General features: G+C 34.2%; 1 protein-coding gene across 1 annotated transcript; it reads left to right on the forward strand.

Annotated features, from left to right (window-relative positions):
• The first annotated feature begins 3,492 nt into the window (after positions 1–3,492).
• On the forward strand, positions 3,493–12,196 carry LOC109157368 (tubulin gamma-1 chain-like). Its single transcript, XM_019305275.1, has 11 exons — positions 3,493–3,910; positions 5,324–5,524; positions 6,149–6,260; positions 6,439–6,839; positions 7,138–7,191; positions 7,265–7,369; positions 8,906–8,980; positions 9,082–9,126; positions 9,400–9,528; positions 11,804–11,908; positions 11,988–12,196. The coding sequence occupies exons 1-11, from the start codon at positions 3,782–3,784 to the stop codon at positions 12,054–12,056; spliced, it is 1,425 nt and encodes a 474-aa protein (XP_019160820.1). The 5' UTR covers positions 3,493–3,781; the 3' UTR covers positions 12,057–12,196.
• Positions 12,197–17,521: the final 5,325 nt, after the last annotated feature.

A 17,521-nucleotide genomic window follows, 5' to 3' on the forward strand; every position in this document is an offset into this window, starting at 1 on the left:
GGTATTGAAGAGAAAGTGTGGACAATCATGGTAGATAAATAGATAATGCTTCCTATAATGATTCACCTGTGAGGTTGTTGCATGGCTCTCTTTCTTTTCATGCAACTTTGCCACTAGATGGTAAGTTGTTTCATGTTCGTTGTTGTGCACACATATTGAACATTCTTGTGCGAGATGACCTTTCTGAGGTTAAGTCTATCATTGAAAAGTCAGAGATAGTGTCAAGTATATTAGTGCATCACCTCAACGATTGCATAGTTTTAATGAGATTTGCAAACAACTTCAGGTGCCTAGCAAGAAGTTGATTTTAGATTGTTGCACTAGGTGGAATGCAACATTTGCTATGCTGTCTTGTGCTTTGGATTTCAAGCAAGTATTCCCTCAGTATCAACTTTGATCCAAATTACAAATGCTTGCCTTCTGATGATGATTAATTGGTATAGAGTTGAAGAGATTTGATCTTTATTAGTGCATTTCAATGATGTTACTGATAAGTGCCAAAAACACCACCTTTTATGGGTCATTTAGGGGTTGTATTATGCTTAATTTAAGTACTTTGTGAGTGATTTATGATGTAAATGCTATGAAATGTGTTAATGTGTTGCAAATGACCATAAACTTGTGCACTTTAGTGTTTTTGAAGGTTTTGAGCTCAAAGAAGGGCATTCCAGCGACAGTTCGGTAATTTGAGCATATCTTGAGTTAGGAGTGTCCAAATGAGGTGATTCAAGTGTCATTGTAACGATAACTTCAAGGGCTACAACTCTAATGAAGACAAAAATGGCTAATTTCCACGCATCCAGCCCACGTGTGTGGATCGGGAACAAAAAGTTCCACGCATCCACCCCACGCGCATGGGAAAATTAGTGGATTGGGTTTGCGCGAAAATTACAAATTTCAGCCTATTTAAATGGCTTGTAGGGGGACTATTTTAGGGATCAATTTTAGCTATCATTTTATATTTCATTTAAACACTTCTTAGCTTAGTTTTATATTTTCTCTCTCTAGTTTAGACCTAGATTCAACTAGTCACTTGAAGATCTTCAATTGTTCAAGGATTGATCTCACTTTGTGATTCAAGCTTGGTAAACTCTTCATCTTCATCTTTAATTCCATACTCTATATTGCTAGCTTGATCTATTTGCTTTGTGTTTTCAATATATAATGTTGAGTGGCTAGTCTTGTAGGAATTGGATTGAATTGATGACTAATTATGCATTCATGATTTGTATGGCTTGATTGATGAGATGTGCTATAATGCTAGACCTAGAATATTATGTTGTTGATGAGTTATGTATTGTTTCTTTCCTCATTGAGAGTTCCAATGGGAGAAGAGTATGAGAGAGTGGAATTAACATGAGAATGCAATTCCATGAAGTCTTACTCAATCCAATCCTTGTCCTACGATCCAAGAGGGCTAGGCCTGGGAGGGGAAGGTAGACCACCCACCATGTGTGTTCGATAGAATGCCCTCACCTGACTTAGGAAGTGAGAGCCTAGGTTCTACGTAACCTAGTGTAGGTGCCATAGTTCTCCCCTAGGATAGTCTAGCATTACACGACCTCTTGTCTACTTTAGGCCAACGAATGCATAAGAACGAGTCAATTCACTCCAATTCCCCGTTGTAAATATTGCTTGTTGTTTTTACCTTTATATATTATCTACCATTGTATATATGTATCTCAATAAACCCTTCTTGCACATAGTTTACTTTCATTAATGCATTGCTACGATTGTCTTGCACACTAATTACTCTGATTTGCCATCCTTGAGACCGACACTTGGGGATTCCATCTCCGTTTACACTTTCCATCACACCTTCCATCCCACTACACTACAAGTGGAGAAATCCACTTGTTAGTTACCAAAATTATCTCAGATAAATTATTATACAATTAAATTTATTTATATTATAACTATCATACATTATTGTTATATAATACAACTATTTGCTTTTTATTATAGGTTCTAAATATCCAACAGCAAATTTGTTCCTTCCTGAACTATATAACATCAAAGAAATTCTCTATCTAAAGTCTGAAAGTGTAGAACCTTGGATGAAAAACATGGCCCAAAGAATGCAGCAAAAGTTTAACAAATATTGGGGTAGTAACAATCTATTGCTTTCTATTGCTGTTATTTTAGATCCTAGTAATAAGATGACATTTATTGAATTTGCTTTTCCAGTAATTTATTATGAGCATGAAACTACTAAATAAATTACTATTGTTCATAATGCTTCATATGAGTTATACAAGATATATTTTGATAAACATGCAACAGCTTCAAACCAACCAATGGAAAATGATTTCCAAGTAAGGAATACTTTTGAAAAAAGGTGTTACTTTTGTTTGGAAAGGAAATGAGCTGTTGAAACTAGGAGATCAAAATTTGAGAAGTTTGTGAGAAATGTTGATATCGTCCAACATGTGAAGTCTGAATTAGATACTTATTTACATGAAGGTGTATATATTTGTGAAGGAGACTCTACTAATTTAATGCATTGGCATGTGAAATCTTATCTAAAATGGTGGAAGTCAATGAACTTGAAGAGAGTATTATCCAAAATGACATGTGAAATATGATCAATTCTAATCACAACGGTTGCTTCAGATTCAACATTTAGTGCTAGTGGTAGGGTTATTGATACATATCATGCATCTTTGGGGATCGATACTCTACTCAAATGCTACTTTGTGGAAGTGACTAGTTGCGTAACTTATACGATATGCAAAGAAAACAAAAAATAAGTATTGCCAATTTTTGTTATTTATTTAATACGGAGTATATATCATTTATCTTCAATACTTTATATGTAATATAACAATATATATCATTTCATATAGTTTACTGAAAATGTGAAGACGATATCACTGGAATGAACTTGGAGTTGAATGTATTAAGCTTTTGGGATAATGGATGCATAATTTAAATATCTCATGCTTTATGTTTTTATGTTTTGGCTTATAATGTGAACAAACAAATTATGTGTGTCTATTTTTATTTTATTTGAGACTAGGTATTTTTATTTTGATATTAGATGCTACGATTGGACTTATTCAATTATCTGTATAAATTGTATTAGTTTTGTAGTTGTGTTGTTTGTTTGGTTATTGTTCGCGAACATAGATTATTTATTGTTCATGAACAAATTGTGATAATGAATATGTGCATGTGTTTGGTTATTAAGTGTTCACGAACGTAAATGAACAAGTTCGTGAACGTGTTCGCAAACGTTAACAAACACTAATGAACGCTTAATAAACAAACAAACACGAACACTCTAATATTCTTAACAACGAACACGAACAACTGTGGTTTGTTTATGTTTGGTTCGTTAGGTCATAATTCTTTGAGTCAAATTCTTCCATCATAGGTGGTTAAAATTTGAGAGTTGATGGACTATAAATGATTAATTTAGAACATGAATAATAGTACTTTAAAATTCAAATGAGGTCAATTTAAAAATTTCCCCATTTTTCTCGTTTTCGATTTCCCCATTTTCTGTTTTCCGTTTCCACAGTGCTGCTGACCTTGCCCGTGAGGATTAAACCCTACTTCCCTCCACTGTCAACACTGCCAGCAAATTCTCGAACTGATGGCGTAGCTTCTGAAGCAGAAAGTGCAGGGGCTGATTTAACCAGCAAGCTCGCAGTCAAGCATTTCAACATTTTAGCAGAAACCTCGCAGTTCCCTCCCTACTTTCCCCCCTCAAGATAGAGGATCCAAAGAAACCCTAGAAAACCAACCAAGTTTTTCCCTCGCAAAGGCGGAGCGAAAAATGCCGAGGGAAATCATCACGCTGCAGGTGGGACAATGCGGGAACCAGATCGGAATGGAATTCTGGAAGCAGCTCTGCCTCGAGCACGGCATCAGCAAGGATGGCATTCTCGAAGACTTCGCCACTCAGGTTCACTTTACCGTATCTGTGCATGGTGTGTTAGATATAAATATAGTCTAACCTTACTGAATAGAATTTATGAGAAATCTAATCTCGTAGTAGCTGAACCCTAAATGGTGTATTAGTATTATTTGAGCATACCATAACTTAAGGTGCTATATAATGTATATCCTTATCTCATCAATAAAGCCTTTATATAGGCATAGCTGTTGACTACAGACAAACTCTAGTCATCCAGTTCACTTGCACCAAGGCCCTAATATATAATATATATTATATTGTAAAATCCAACATTGTGTATTTATGTATGTATTAGTCAATGTACTAAGTACTGCGCATGGTACAGGTCGTTTGGTTCCTTGTATGGTCCAAAATTGCAAAGGAATTGAGTTACTGTTCTCGAATTATTCTGAATGTTTCAAGTTAGTCTTGTTGGTCTGACTTTCTTTGGGCTGTTCATGTAATCTGATTGGAATCAGATGCAAATAACAAGGCTTGTAGTAAAAGAAATGGACCTTGTAATATACGTGATGATTTTTGTGCATGCCATACTTACCCTAAGGCATTGCTTATTTTGTAGTGTATGTGTCTCGTGCAAATAACAGAATGCGAACAGAACTTGTTTCAGTTTTTTGTCAATGCTATATATAGTAAGGTTTTCTTAGGGTTTGCTACTTATTGCTTGCTTTTCTTATATTTGGAGTGTCTACACGAATCAAAGGAAAGAGGTATTTATAGTCCACATATTATCATTATGATTCAAAGACCAATATTTTGTTCTAATTTGGCATGTATGAAATTAAATGAAACCACATTCTTGTTGGAAATGGCATGTCTAGCCACATATCATGGGTTGAAACTTTACTTGAATATCAATAAATTAGGGAAAAGCAAAGAGCTTGAAACTTTACTTGACTACTCCCTAGAAGTAGAAGAGATATAGTGAGTGACAACTAGACAAGAAAGAAGATAACGCCAGGAAGTAGGTCGGAATATTTGTCCTGACCTCTCTAATACTTATTTGAGTTCGGGTGTTTTGTCTGTAAAGATATATGGATGCTAGTGGTTAAGTATGCTAGAGCGCATATCCAAAATTAGGGAGTGGTATTTTACTTGCATATCAGTGTATATATGTAATGTTCATATTTGCACACCCTAGTTGAATGTTTGTTAAAGTGATGATTGTAAATAGCATTCCTCAACTGCAAATAAAATTTCATTTATCCCCCAAAAAAACCTGTTACCCCCCCTTCCCCCATCCAAAAAAAAAAAAGAAAAGCTTGTTAGAATATTTGTTGCCCACCCAACCCATCTAATAGAGATAACTACTTTCAATATTTGTGATATTTTGACAAATCACATCCCTCCCTTTTGTGCAAGAATGATATACTGTGTTAAAGTGCTGAATACACCATGTTGCAGGGAGGTGATAGAAAAGATGTATTTTTCTATCAAGCTGATGATCAGCACTATATTCCACGGGCCTTGTTAATGGATTTGGAGCCCAGGGTGATTAATGGTATACAAAATGGTGAATACAGGAACCTTTACAATCATGAGAACATATTTATTTCTGATCATGGGGGAGGTGCTGGGAATAATTGGGCAAGTGGATACCATCAGATTTGTCCTTTATCTTTTATAGATATCATTTTCTGGTGTAATGAAAAAGAGTACCAATTGTATAAATGAAGTGATGCCATATTGTATGGGAAAAATCATCTGTTAATGTATAGTTTGTTATTATTTTTAGAATGACTAGTGGAAATTTTCTTCCAAAATATGTTGCACATTATTTTGTCAACAAATTTTTTGGATTTCCAAATTGCACAAGGACTTCGGTAGTAAATGGAAGGCAAAAGCTGGCATAGATCTTCTACCTTGAAACTCAATGTTTTTGGTTAGAAAAAGTGTAAGAAATTTAATGACCAATTCTTACCTGCACATTTAGTGTCATAGTGTGGTAGAAAGTTGGTCTCCTAGCTTCTCCTTGGTGTTAGAGTAACTGAATGTTCAACTATGCAGCACTTATGGATGTTTAAAGCATGTTAAATATTTTTTTTTTCAATGTGGGATTATTAGTTTTAGTTTTACTTTCTTTTACTTCATCAATTTTACAAGGACTTCTTGTCCTATTGAGTATTGATTGTAATTTCTCTCCCTAATTTCATTTTTCAGTAAAATCTTCTTTACCTGTCAGAAAAGTTACATCTTGTATCCTTCTGGCCTAATTCTTTGTTTGATTAGGGAAAGCAATACGAGGAAGATTTAATGGACATGATTGATAGAGAGGCCGATGGAAGTGATAGTCTTAAGGGTTTTGTTCTCTGTCACTCAATTGCTGGTGGAACAGGCTCAGGTTTTGTCTGTTTGTCAATTTGGAATTTTGGATCAAGTTGTTATTCTTCTTTCTATTTTTGAAGTAATAAAAAAGTTTTAGTTGAAACCCATTTTGTCTTGCACTGGTTGCTGAATCAAATGTGTCGTGCTTGTTCTAAATTTATTTTGTGTCCATTAATCACTTTGATTTCATGTAGGTATGGGTTCATATTTGTTGGAGACTCTTAATGATCGCTATAGCAAAAAACTTGTTCAGACATATAGTGTATTCCCGAACCAAAATGAGACAAGTGATGTAGTTGTTCAGCCATACAACTCCCTTCTCACACTCAAGAGACTGACACTTAATGCTGATTGTGTTGTTGTTCTTGATAATACTGCACTCAATAGAATAGCTGTGGAGCGCCTTCATATAACGACTCCTACTTTTGCTCAAACAAATTCTTTAGTTTCTACTGTCATGTCAGCAAGCACAACAACGTTGCGCTATCCAGGGTATATGAATAATGACTTGGTTGGCCTCCTTGCTTCTCTAATACCAACACCAAGGTGCCACTTTCTGATGGCCGGATATACACCACTCACAGTGGAGCGTCAAGTAAGATTTCTACTCATGATCTAATTATTACCTAATTCATGTTTGATGCATTAAGGACAACAGATAGGTGAGAAGCCAATTGATGGTATGCCCTTTAACTTTATAAATATTCCATCTTACTGTCTTCTTAATATCAAATGCACATATCTATATCTGGTTTGAACATTTAAACTTCAAGACTAGAAAGTTAACAAAGTATAATGAAAAGGCCTGATGTCAGCGATGCACTGATGCATTTTGTTCAGGAAGAAAGAAAAAAGAAAACCTTGTATTCTAATGCAGATAGTCCTTTTTACAGGCTAATGTAATTCGCAAGACAACTGTTCTTGATGTGATGAGAAGACTTCTTCAGGTGGGACTGAATCCTTCTCAATTGTTCTGCAAATAGTGAAATGCAAATATACTTAAAGCTTTCTGCTGTGCAGACTAAGAACATCACGGTTTCCTCTTACGCTCGGACAAAGGAAGCTAGTCAAGCAAAGTATATATCAATATTAAACATTATTCAAGGAGAAGTAGATCCAACACAGGTATTCTTGATGCTATGCTCATTAATAGAAAATTCGAGAGGTAGAAAAATGAAAAATGGAAAAGTTGTTTACTAAATTTCTCTCTCCAAATTCTATTTTCATCTCCTTTCTCCAACTTTCTTAAGGAATTTGGAGAATGCATAAACCAACTTCTCCAAATGGAGAAATGAAAAACACGGGTGAACAGTACTCTTAGACCCAAATAGCCCAGGTTCAAATCTCACTGGTGTCATTACTTCATCTTTGGACGCTTCTTCTTCTTCCCTAGATTTTCTTCTTCATATTCATTATTATTATTATTATTATTATTATTATTATTATTAAATTCTTATTCTTATTATTAGATTATTATTATTATTATTATTAGATTATTATTATTATTGTTATTGTTATTATTATTATTATTATTATAATTATAATTATTATTATATTATTATTAAATTCCTATAATTATTGTTATTATTATTATTATTATTAAATTCTTATTATTATTACTATTATTTATTTATTGTTATTGTTATTATTATTATTATTATTATTATTATTATTATTATTATTATTATTAAATTATTATTATTATTATTATCTTTTTTCCCTTTTTTCTTTTTCTTTTTTCCTCCTCCTTATATACATAGATTTGTTGTTGTTGTTGTTGTTGGAATGTACAAATGCTATATAGGCTGAGTGTATTTAATAAAATTAGAAAATTAGAGAAATGAAAAACTGGAGAAATGGAAAACTAGAGAAATGGAAAAATGGAAAAATGGAAAACTGAAAATGGAAAAACAGAGAAATGAAGTAAACGACCCCTAAGTATTTAACCTTTGTGCTAAAGTTACAAGTGGACTTTGTTCATGTCGTTACTGTAGGCTCTATGAATCATAAAGCATCTTATCTTATCTATAGTGGTACTTATTGAAGGCCTTTCAAAATTTTATCAGTGAAAGTAATGAGTTTATTTCACTTTCTCAACTATATAGTATTATAGTTAAATTTCCACTTTTGCTTCTCAATTTTGATTTGTTCCACTTTTTAGTTTACAATTTTAGAAAACATTCTACTTTGCCCAAAATATCCAAACTGCCATCACAAAGAGTTGTTTCCATAAATTAAAGCCGAGGACCAAACATGAAATTCTCACTATAGTCAAGGGATTAAAAGTACGATAATCTCTGAAAGTAATCTATCGAGGGTTGAGTTTGGTGTAAACTGTAGAACCAAGTGTTAGCCTGGTGACTATTAGATTTGGGCCCTGGAAACAACCTCATTGAAAACAAAGTTAGGTACATCTCCCTTCCCAAATCTTCCATGGTTTGGACACATATATTGGCAATGATATTTTAAGAAATGAGTCCTATAGCTTTTTCAGCCATTTGTCTCATCTTAATTATTAGTACCACTTTGACTATATCTCGTCCATATAATGGCATATGATATATATATTTAGTTTGTGGTTCCAGAAGCATGCAAATTTTCATTAAACATTCTAGATCCCATTAAGATTCATTGTAAAATATTTGGACTTTCCAAATTCAGGTCCATGAAAGCCTGCAGAGAATTCGTGAGAGGAAGCTTGTCAATTTTATTGAGTGGGGCCCTGCTAGTATCCAGGTAAGCCTTTTAGCAATATATTACTTGCATTAATATGTGAGATTCAGTTTGTTTTACTCACATTGGTCTGCAACATGACAAAAATTAATCTTTCTTGGTAGGTTGCTTTATCTAGAAAGTCACCATATGTCCAAACTGCTCACAGGGTAAGATTTCCTTGTTTAAATGTTCAATCCTTACTAAGGAACTGATTGCATGATTTGTCAGAATTACTGTGGATCATATTATCGAAAAAATAGCAGTAAGCTGATCTCGCCCATATAACTGTTGGAATGCGTATAGATTTTCAATATTTTCATGTCTTCCATTTCTCTGAATTTTAGTGGTATAATTACTTGTAAGCACAAGAGTTGGTAAATGTGTTCAAAATTAGTCTTGAGTGAATTTTAATAGTAATATATTATTCTTAAATATGCTAGGTTAGTGGCCTTATACTTGCAAGCCACACAGGAATCCGTCACTTATTTACCAAGTGCTTGAGCCAATATGAGAAGTTGAGAAAGAGACAAGCCTTTCTTGACAACTACAGGAATTATCCCATGTTTGCTGTAAGTTGCTCTCCAACTCTTTTGCCTTTATTCGCACAACACTCTTACCGAGTGCAAAATAGATGCAAAACTCTTTTTTTGCTCTTGTTTGTGGGGATGGCAGTTCTATTGGACGCCTTGAGTGTCCTTAGATGATTATGCTAAAGATTCTATACCTACTAAAATAATTGCTCTGTTGTCTACAAAGTGGCTGTTATGCTTGATTGGAATTACAATAGGCTTGCACTCAGGGGTGGCGGAGCTAGAAATTTTGGTCAATGGGGGCGAAATTTAAAAAAAAAAAAAAAGCGAAATTTAAAAGAAAAAAGCGAAATTTGAAATTTGTTTTTAAAAAAACGATTTTTTTTTTTAAAAAAAAAAACGATTTTTTTTTAAAAAAAAAACTTCAAAACGTAGCTAGCAAATTTTGATCCCTAGACCTTTTGTAATAAAAACTCACTACCAGCCAACTAAGCTACTTCAACTTTCAATGATTTTTATGTATAGTAAATCAGTAATACATTATTTATGTATACTAAAGCATATACTATATGAGTGACTCTCTTGTGAGACCGTCTCATGGATCCTTGTCTGTAAGACTAGTCGGGTCAAGATGAAAATGTAATACTTATTTAAGTATATTGAAAAATGTAATACTAATCAGTGTTATCAAGGCGTCGCCTAGTCGACGCGTAGGCGTCGCCTAGGCGTCTGGTCGGTCGAGACCGAACGCGTAGTGTGCTCGCCTCGCCTAAGTTGCAGAATACAACCCAAAACTCCACAAAACATACATGGGCAGGACCTACACACTAAGGCAAGTTGACCGGTGTAATTTCCAACCGGAGAAGTCGCCAAAATCTGCCTCACGCACCGGCGCGTGGCGTCGGAGCAGCGGCACATCGGCGGCACGTGGTGGCTCCGATGGCGGCGTGGTTCGAGCTCCGGCGTCGTCCTCCTGTTCCGGTCAAAGCCCACTACCTCACTTTGGCATGTTATCAATAAATACTAGACTTCTCACTACTTTAGGAAAAACTATTCATCTTCTCAAGACATCTGGAAGTAAATAGGGTTACAAAAAGGTTGCACAAGACAAGATATTTTCAATATACCAATAAATACTAGACTTCTCACTATTATAGGAAAAATTATTCATCTACTTGAAGTAAATAGGTCAGCAAATAGGCTGCCCAAGACAAGATGTTTTCAATATATATATACATTTTTATTTATTTAATACTCATCGCCTAGTCGACTAGGCAGTCGGTGGCATCTCGCCTAGAAAGTCCGCCTTGATAACTATGATACTAATGAGAAATAAGTGTTTCTGTGTTTGTTACTTATAAGGAAAAATGTAGTACTTTTGAAGAAAAATGTACTCCCTCCGTCTCATTTTGTTTGTCTTGTTCAGTTAACGGAGCTTGACTGAAGTTATTTTTAATTCAATTTTTTCATAATATTAAGTTTAGTATTAGTATATAAAATTTATATATTTAGAAACTACATTAAAAGTACTATATTAAACACAAAAAATCAAATTTAAAAATAATTAAAAATTACTAAAGAAAATAAGCAATGAAGAAAGAGTTGGTTTGACCAATGAATAGTAAACAAGACTTGGTAAAATGAGATAGATTGAGTAATACTTTTAATTCAAAATGTTAAAGTATTACATTTTTCTTCAAAAGTATTATACTTTTTCTTATAAGTAACAAATACTTTATTCCAGATAGTATTACATTTTCCAGTATAAGTATTGCATTTTCATCTTGACCCAACCTGTCTTTCACGGACAAGGATCCGTGATACGGTCTCATACAAGTTTTTGTCATACTATATATATATATATATATATATATATATATATATATATACACACACACACACACACACACACACACACACACACACACATACACACACACATATAATGCGGGTGGGGGAGGGGGGCAATTGCCCCCATTGAAACCCCCCCTAGATTCGCCCGTGCTTGCAATATGGAAATTGATACTCCCACCGTCCCACTAGCTGTGTGTTTAGTTAAATTAACGAGGTTTGACTGAAGTTATTTACAATTCAATTTTCATAATATTACAAGTTTAATATTTATATATAAAATTTATATAATTAGAAACTACATTGAAAATATTATTTAACATAGACTCAAAATTTAAAATAATAAGAAAATTAGCAAAGAAGAAAGAGTTGGTTTGACCAATGAGTAGGTAAAATGGGACCGAAGGAAAAGTATTTGTTTGGACACGTTGTACAACTTATAATCATGGGGAAACATTTGCAGGACAATGATCTATCAGAATTTGATGAATCTAGAGATGTTATTGAGAGTCTTGTTGATGAGTACAAGGCTTGTGAGTCCCCAGATTACATCAAATGGGGAGTTGAGGTGTGTACATAGAATGTCTCTTGTTTTTTTTAAGGAAATAATAATTGGATGCTAGAAATGACATAGTTTGTTTCTCCAGGATCCGGATCAAATTCTAACCGGGGAAGGCAATGCCAGTGGAGCAGTTGATCCAAGGTTAGCCGTGTGAACAGAATGTCCGTTGAGTTATCAACTCAACGAAAACGGTTAGTTGTGTCATGTAATTATCCTGTGTTTGGTTTGTGATTCTTTACTTTTCTGTTTTGTCATCTGAATATTATCTTCATATTATACTCTTAATAACTGGCATTTGGTTAATGAATGTTAAATTATCTTAAGTTAGCATTTGATTGAAATGTGAGATTGTTCTAACTGATTGACTTATAAATGAATGTAAAATTTACTTCTTCTTGGTTATATATGTGCTTGAAATTTTTGGGGTTAAATTGAGAGCTAAAACAATTATGTAATTCCAACTGCAACAAGATTTTGTTTTTGGTAGGGTAGGTAACAAAAAATTATAGATGTATTCTCTTAGGCAAAAAGATAAAGAAACCAATATTTTTGCCATCTGGTAGGAAAATCCTTGCCTAAGGTGTGAAGTGGGCAAGAATTTTTCCACTTTATCCCTTATAAAATAAATAAATAAATAAATAAATAAATAAGAACGGTTCAATCTTTTAAATAATTACAATGAATTAAAACACAAATTACGATAACACTGATATTGTTAAGTGATAATTTGATAAAATGTGTGTATATATATATATATAGTTAATTCCAGCAATGGTCCTCCGATTATTGCAATTTTTCAAAATTGATCCTCGTCTTTTAATTTGGACGAAATAAACCATTGACTATTAGATTTGTTCCGGCATTGGTCCTTCCGTTAAGCATCAAGTTTGTTAGGGGTTAAATAGAGGGGTACGGCGGTCATTTCCTCTTATTGCTGCTTTCTTCCACCAATTCCATTGCTCTGTCAAGCCAACGCCATTTCTTTGTCAAGCTTGAACAAAGGACCGCCAATCCGACGGCGGCGGCGGCACCCAAGAGGGCATAGCGGCTGGTTTCTGCCTCGGCGAAACCTTGCTGGGCTTTAACGACCAACCCTTCCGCGGGTCTAGGCAAATGCGGTGGCGGAGCTCAGGCGGGTTGAGCCGTTGATCTGGAGGCTGCCTGCCAACACGGCCTATCCCAATTCCCACCTTCGATTAGCACTCCATCCGTGCCGTCGGTGATTCTCTGCACGTCAGGCGGCTTCAGCTTCTTCACCTGCCTCAGATCAAACCTGGAACTATTCGTCATTCCTGACTTCGCCGGCGGCGGCGGCGAAGGGTTTTCTTCGATGAACTTCTGCAGCCCCTTCTTAGATTATTGTTAATAACATGAAATTGAATTATTTTATTCTTTTCCCGTGAGATGGCCAACATATTATAACAATGATTTTGATTGGATCTTTTGGAGCCTTTGCTAATTGCTACCCCATTACAGAGCAAATTTAAAAAGGGGGAAAAAAAAAAAAAAGCTCTGCCAGTAGATCTATAGTTGGAGAGTCTCAAAGATTAATGAATTCATTCTGCGTAACACTGTACTGAATGCTATGGGCCCGTCGCCGGCGGAACAAACAGGCGAATTTGGAGAGTCTCAGAGATCGCTTCCGACGCCGTTTTTAACGAAGACATACCAGCTGGTGGATGATTCATCCATGGACGATTTGATTTTGTGGAATGAAGATAGATCTGCGTTCATTGTTTGGTGGTCGGCAGAATTCGCCAGAGATTTGATTCCCCGCTGTAAGCACCGTCTTTGATGCAACAATGGAGTTCTTCGTGAGAAACAATGGAGTTCTTCGTATTGCTTCAGCGTCAAATACATTCATGAGGAAGAAGATACTAAGCTAATGAAAAGACAATTTTGACCTTACACTCACGGCTAACAGATGGAAAGATAACGGAAGGACCAATATTGGAACAAATCTGATAGTCAAAGGTCTAATTTGTCCAAATTAAAAGACGAGGATCAATTTTGGAAAGTTGTAATAGTCAGAGGACTATTGCTGGAATTAACTCTCTCTATATATATATATATATATATATATATATATATATATATATATATATAGAGAAAGAGATTAATCTTAAAAATAAATATTTATTTTAAAATGACGTTTATTGGTTAGAACTTTTTACTCATTTTAAAAATAGTTTGAATCCCATATCACATTATTGGAGTAAACCAAATGCTATGGAGTACTTTATAATTATTGATGGGGCCATGAGCCCATTGGATTAACAAGGCCTTGTCCAAAAAAATAAAGGAGATGCTTATGGGCTTGGAAGGAGAAATAGAGCAGCCCATAACCCTTGTTGGGGGTGGGGGGTGGGGGGTGTTGGAACGGCAATTTATATCCTACACCATGGCGCGCGTTGCATTATGCGCCCAGATGCAAAACGACGTCGTTTTAATTTTTTTTTTTTTTTAAATTTCCCGCCCCAGTGAATGGCAGTAGTTTTTTCTTTTAAAAAAAAACCCGCTGTTCAAGAATGTACATAATGTTATACTAGAATACACATAATTGTATACATGAATGTACATAATTATATAAATACATACTCTTTTTAAAAGATAATACACATAATCTAACATAATACATAATAAACATAAACTTTTAACATAATACACATCAACTATTAACATAATACACATCAACTATTAACATAATACACACAAATTTTTTGATTCGGATGTACATAATTGTATAAAAAGAATGTACATAATTGTATAAAAAATGTACATAACTGTATGAAACAATACACATAACTGTATGAACAAATAGTCAAATACACATAACTGTGTGAACAAATACACATAATCCCAGCAACTTCCTACTGCGCCTCCCAAAACGACCCCAAAACGACGTCGTTTTGGGAGGCGCGCGGCGCACAGTGCTATGTGCGTCGTGGTGTAGGGTATAACGATTGTGTTGGAACGGAGCGTTATGTTGTGGACCCGTGTCCACCATGTGTATGGTGGACACGCTGTACATTCATAATTTCTATACTGTAGATTCATAATTTTTATACTGCACATTCATAATTTTGATACTGCACATTCATAATTTTTGTACTGTAGATTCATAAAATTTATGTAGATTCATATAATACATAAATTATGAATCTACAATTTAGAAATTATGAATCTAGAGTATAAAAATTATGAATTTATAGTATATAAATTATAAATGTATATAGTGTACACGTGTCCACAGCATAATTTGCCGGGGAGGCGAAGAAGGAATAGGTGAGGTAGATAGTGGAGGTGTGGGCATGAAGGCATGAGCATGGAGGCTTGGACATTTGGATGGATTGATTGACGGATTAAGAAGAGGCACACACTGGGCCAATAAGGTTGGTGGTGTCTTGTTCATACTTTTATCCTATTGACCTAGGTTTGATTCCTATGGAGTCCAATACCAATTGTTATATCATGGTCCATCTTGTATTGAGAACTTTGGTCCAAAATGACATATAGATTATGTATATACAGTTAACATATTATGATATACCTACTACAATTAACATATCGTGTACTTACAGTTAATAAATTATGTACCTATTACAATTATTGCAATTAACATATTATGTACTTTCAATTTATTTATAGGTACATAATATACTAACCGTAGGTTCATGGTATAATTTGTTGTTCAATACTAGTCCTAGCTCATTAGTCATTACTAGGGGTGCAAATGAGCCGAGCTTGATTTTAAACTTGAATTTGACATGTTTGACTTCATGTTTCAATTAATAATAAATACTATTATATCCATATATAAATAATAAAAACTTTAAAAAATTTAAAAGTCCAAACTTCATTGTTTAAAGGCTCAAAGCACTCAAAATAAATTAACCACATACATTCAAGGAGCATACAACCTAAAACAAGTTCACGAAATACATTCAACCTGGGTGTAAAACACAAAATCAAGAAAAACAATTCAACAAACTCGAGAAAACACAAAAATTAGTACCAACCTCTGTTAAACCCTAAATCCTAATACATTACATTCATAGACCTTACATACAACTAAACTAATCTACAACATTTAGACTTCTGCAATTTTAAGTCACTAGCATCATCACCAATGTTCAACTTATACTTAACTAAAATATAACTGCAAACTGAGCATAGAGAGTTGTCTCAGACTGCTCGCTGAACAGTTTAAGCATAGAGAGTTATGTCCTTCAAGCTATCATCAAAAGAAACAGCATTGAAGTCTCAATAATATTCTACCAGAACAAACTCATCCCAAATTTAATAATAATACTAAAATCCTTGAAATATACTTTAGCTGAATCTAGAAAAAGTGTGTAACTTACTTTCATGGGTTGGATACTGGAAGATAAATTTCTTGATATGATTTCTCTTTCTGAAAAAAAAAAAAAGAAAAAAAAGAAAGATAAACAAGTGTGTAATTAAGCAAATGTTTTAAAAATATAATGCATCCTTTAGCATAAAAGTTAACTTACTTTATTTTTGGTAACTCCGTGTATATGTCGAGGCCAATCACCCCCCACAAAGTAAAGCTTGTACGATTTTCGGCAACAATGATGCAAGGTAAGAATCAATTACCCTTGTCCCAGCACTAAAGGTTGCTTCTGAAGCCACAGTGCTAATATGTATAGCTAAAATATCTGCAGCCATTCTTGACAATATTGGATATTGCATTCTATTCATCTTCCAACAGTCTAAACAAGAAAAATTGTTAGGAATCTCATTCTTCTTAAAACACCATTTTTCTAGATATTCTACTAGCTTTGATCTTTTAGGCTATGAAGTCTCAACTTTTGCAAAATATGCATCAAAAATCAAAATTATCTCAAGTATATGCAGAACTTTGGTGGCTAACATGGCTTCCAAAAGTGTTAGAATAACGTAGAGTTTTAAAATTCCTTTGTTCCTTGATTCAACAACATACTCTTCATAAAGAGTATTAATGATCTCTCACTTTTGAAATGTTTTCCCTAACTTCCTCATTAGAATAAAGTCTAGGAAAACAAAATTCAACTGCAAGCATTTTTTTTTTTGTTGGATAAAAAACAACACTTATAGTCATCAACAAATTACACTAATCCAATATTTATCAAACTTCATCTTTATCTCATAACCAATTCCCTAATAAAGGAATCTTCATCATCTACATGACTATCCAAATTTGATTTTTTTGAACTTCTTGAAAAAACAAATTTGAAGTAGGGTACTCATAACCTTAAACAAATTTGAAGTTAGATACTCACAAATCACAACCTAAAACAAATTGGAAGAAACAAGTTAAAATAAACAAACCTGAAATAATGTGTGTAACTGTCCAGAAAGCCTCTAACATTGAGCAAACCTTGGTGACTTTATCCCAATCATCTTTCAATGGGCAACTGTCAAAGAATGGATCACGATCTTTTAGCATATTAAAAGTTTCTTTGAACTTGAGTGCACAACTTTACATCTCAAAAGCCGAGTTCCATATAGTTTTACAATCACGAATCAATTTCCTATCTTTCAATTGCAGTTGTTGCACATAGTCTGCAAATTGTATACGTCTTGCCTCCGACCGGTTCACATATTCCACACTATCTC

This window comes from Ipomoea nil, unplaced genomic scaffold (genome assembly GCF_001879475.1).
Source record: "Ipomoea nil cultivar Tokyo-kokei standard unplaced genomic scaffold, Asagao_1.1 scaffold2779, whole genome shotgun sequence".
Taxonomy (NCBI): domain Eukaryota; kingdom Viridiplantae; phylum Streptophyta; class Magnoliopsida; order Solanales; family Convolvulaceae; genus Ipomoea; species Ipomoea nil.